The sequence below is a fragment of the Rhodamnia argentea genome, chromosome 10 (genome assembly GCF_020921035.1).
Source record: "Rhodamnia argentea isolate NSW1041297 chromosome 10, ASM2092103v1, whole genome shotgun sequence".
Classification (NCBI taxonomy): Eukaryota; Viridiplantae; Streptophyta; class Magnoliopsida; order Myrtales; family Myrtaceae; genus Rhodamnia; species Rhodamnia argentea.
In genome coordinates, this window is record NC_063159.1 from 1,378,375 (window position 1) to 1,381,505 (window position 3,131).

The 3,131-nt window shown below is 39.1% G+C and overlaps 1 protein-coding gene across 1 annotated transcript; it reads left to right on the forward strand.

The window, feature by feature from the left end:
• Window positions 1-1,324: 1,324 nt before the first annotated feature.
• LOC115739866 (zinc finger protein ZAT11-like) lies at window positions 1,325-2,261 on the forward strand. Its single transcript, XM_030673159.2, has one exon. It carries the CDS (start codon window positions 1,565-1,567, stop codon window positions 2,123-2,125), a length of 561 nt encoding a protein of 186 aa, XP_030529019.1. The 5' UTR covers window positions 1,325-1,564; the 3' UTR covers window positions 2,126-2,261.
• Window positions 2,262-3,131: the final 870 nt, after the last annotated feature.

Below are 3,131 nucleotides of genomic sequence, written 5' to 3' on the forward strand. Positions count from 1 at the left end.
ATTCCCAAATTGGGGAAAACTTCAATTGAGTACCAAATTGATCAAATTGGATCAAACCACCCATGCCAATCAATTCAGAATGTATGAAAACCTAGAGAGGCAGTCCAATTTTGCCACGAAAGTCCCTCAATTAAAAGTAATTTCAAGAATTAACAAGTTGAGGGACTAAATTGCAAGATTTTTAAGAATTTTTGCCCAATTCATGCAATCCGTGTAATTGAGGGTGTAATTGCTCAAGTTGAAGCTTCAAAGGACTGCAATTGAATGTCTAGACCCTAAATGTGCAAAAATTGCAAATAAAAAGACTCAATTTGTATTTTTCATGCGAATTCAATCCTTAGCGTTATGAAGGAACACCTAAAATAGAATTCAATTTTTTATTTTTCTTGAGGCCAATATGAAAAGGGAATTAAAATAAAAATTTTGAACATTTTTATGTATTTTTGTGACCTCGAGAATTATTTTTTATGAATTTTCTAGTATTTTCCTATTTTCCGAAAATATTAAAAAAATGTGAATTATATGAAAAATTATTTTTTGTTCAAAATTGGTTCCTTATGCTTGGCCAAGGCTACCAAACTTGATTTTTCAATTTTTTAATTTTTTGTGAATTTTTGATGAATTTTAGAAAATAAAACTAAGAAAAACTTGATTAAAAATCGAGTGTCAACAATCCACACACCATCACCGCGAGCTCTGCATAAAGCACTCATTAATTAAAAAATCATGAGGTAAAAAATAATGACACTATTGTTAAACTGTTAGGCTATCTTCTCCCATAACATTATTATCTAAATGGAAAATGTGCGTTTTTGGTGGCGGCCAAACAACGTCTAAACGTCCGACCAAAGAAAAACATCATCATCAAAACGTCACAATATGTCGAAACTTGTGTCATTCAATTTTCATTTATGATTTCTTTAATATTTTCGCATTGACACAACGTGAGGAATTGGAGGCGGCGTCGAAGAACGAAAAAGTATCTGAGGCCGTGGCTGTTGTGATTTGGTCCTACGTGGCATAATGTTCTCGTAATGAACAAAGCGGGAAAGATAGAATAATGGTACGCAGTAAGCTCTGAACTTCTAGAAAAAAAGCAGACATTTCAAAGAATCACACCAACTTTGACCCCTGGCCTTTTCAATGCCACACTGGGCAAATGGTGTTGTGACTGCCCAATCGGAACCCGCCGCATGTGAAACAACACGAGCAAAACCAGTCAAACCATTCCGCATGTGCACATGTTCTCTACATTAATAACGAAAATGTACCTGAATGTCCTTTCTGGTCCACGGTCAAGTTGAGGGATGTTTCGTGTGAGCATCACTAAACTACCAAACGTCATTTCTTAATGCTTACTTGTAATCCGATGATCTGAAACATTAGACAAGTCAAATGTTTGAATCGCACGTTTCTCAGCTGGACATTTTGCCTATAAATACCCCAAACACGCTTCACCCACTTCACCATCACATTCTCTTCGCAAGATAAAAGCTCGAGCCCCGGCAAGCAAATAAAAACCACCCACAAACTCCGTCCACACCCCCATCTCTCTATATCATCGATGACGTTCTCTTGCGCGCCAACGTTGAAAAGAAGCAGAGATGACTGTGAAAGGATGAGCTTGGACATGGCGAAATGCCTCATGCTTCTCTCCCACGGCATCAGCACAAACCCTAAAAGAGCCGCCACGCATCACGACGAAGACACCTTCGAGTGTAAGACATGCAATCGCCGGTTCTCTTCGTTCCAGGCGCTCGGCGGCCACCGGGCAAGCCACAAGAAGCCGAAGCTGCCGGAGACGAAGCCTGTAGACAGCACCAAGTTGGCTTTGGGCTCGACGGCGAAGCCCAAGATGCACGAATGCTCAATTTGCGGGATGAAGTTCTCGCTGGGGCAAGCCTTGGGAGGCCACATGAGGAGGCACAGGGCTGAACTGATGAGCGGGAGCATGATGAAGGTAGACGAGCTTTTCATGGTTGGTTCGACGATCCCGGTGTTGAAGAGGTCGAATAGCAGCAATAAGAGGGTTATGGGGCTGGACTTGAACTTGACTCCTCTTGAGAATGACCTCAAGTTATTGTTTGGCAAGATGGCTCCGAAGATAGAACCCTTGCTCCTGTAATTCTGATTCCTTGTTCTCATTCATTCATTTGCTGTAAAAAGAGAGTCCTACTTGGACCGACTGAGTTTAGGGGCTCTTGTAAATCATCCTAGATTTCGAGTTCAATCATTCTTTTATCTCTTGTTGTATTTTTACCGCAGTTGTGAAAGAGATTATTTGTTGGCAAAATCATGCTGAATAAAACTAGATAGGAAGACAGCACTGTGTACAATATTAGTAAAGAAAGATGGTGCGGCGATTTGAATGCTTCTTTCTGTTTTGATATCCTTTTACAGTCGTTTTTTCTCGTTGGCCTTCTTCAAACTTAAAGACTTTTCTCTTAAATACCATATCAGAGCTGAGTATACATAACAATATGTTAAACTATTTAGGGGAAAAATGTTACATGTACAATTTCCGTTCTTTGCTTCCCTAAGTAGAATAAGCTTTTCGTGGTTGAGTTTCTGGTCGAATCTCAACCAATATAGACGGAGAAATGTCAGAATGGTCGAGTACTAATATGCAGAAGGCCCTGATAATGCGGTCTATTTACAAAAGTAGACTCACCTTTTTAATCTAATATGAAAAACACCTCACTTGTTTAGTTATCAATTATTATGAATTATAGGTTGCCCTTCTATTTCAGCAATTAAACGTAAAAATTCGAGAAGACAATGTAGTTTGTGGCTTTTCCTCCACATAGGAAGTCGTTTCATAGCTACAATTTTAACTTGACAGTTACTTTCGAAAAAGAAACGACGCCATTTTGGAATTTAAGTTCAAAAGAGCGTCGTTTCTTCTGCTGAGGTTTCATGCAGATTTTGCTGTAGACTCATCGTGTTGTTGACCTCTGACGAGCTTCAAGCTAGGAGGGCAATCAATTAGAACTTGCTTTCCTGTCGAGTAAACTCTCTTTAAAGTTCCTAAGTAGGATAAGTTCACATGCTCAATTTGTCATCTTCCAACTTTTACTTTGACCAGAATTAAAAACCTTTCAGTTTGATTCGGATCCTTTTTAAAAGTTCTG

What these genes read in the sequence shown, in the direction of transcription:
- LOC115739866 (XM_030673159.2), top strand. Translation starts at nt 1,565, where the DNA reads ATGACGTTCTCTTGCGCGCCAACGTTGAAAAGAAGCAGAGATGACTGT.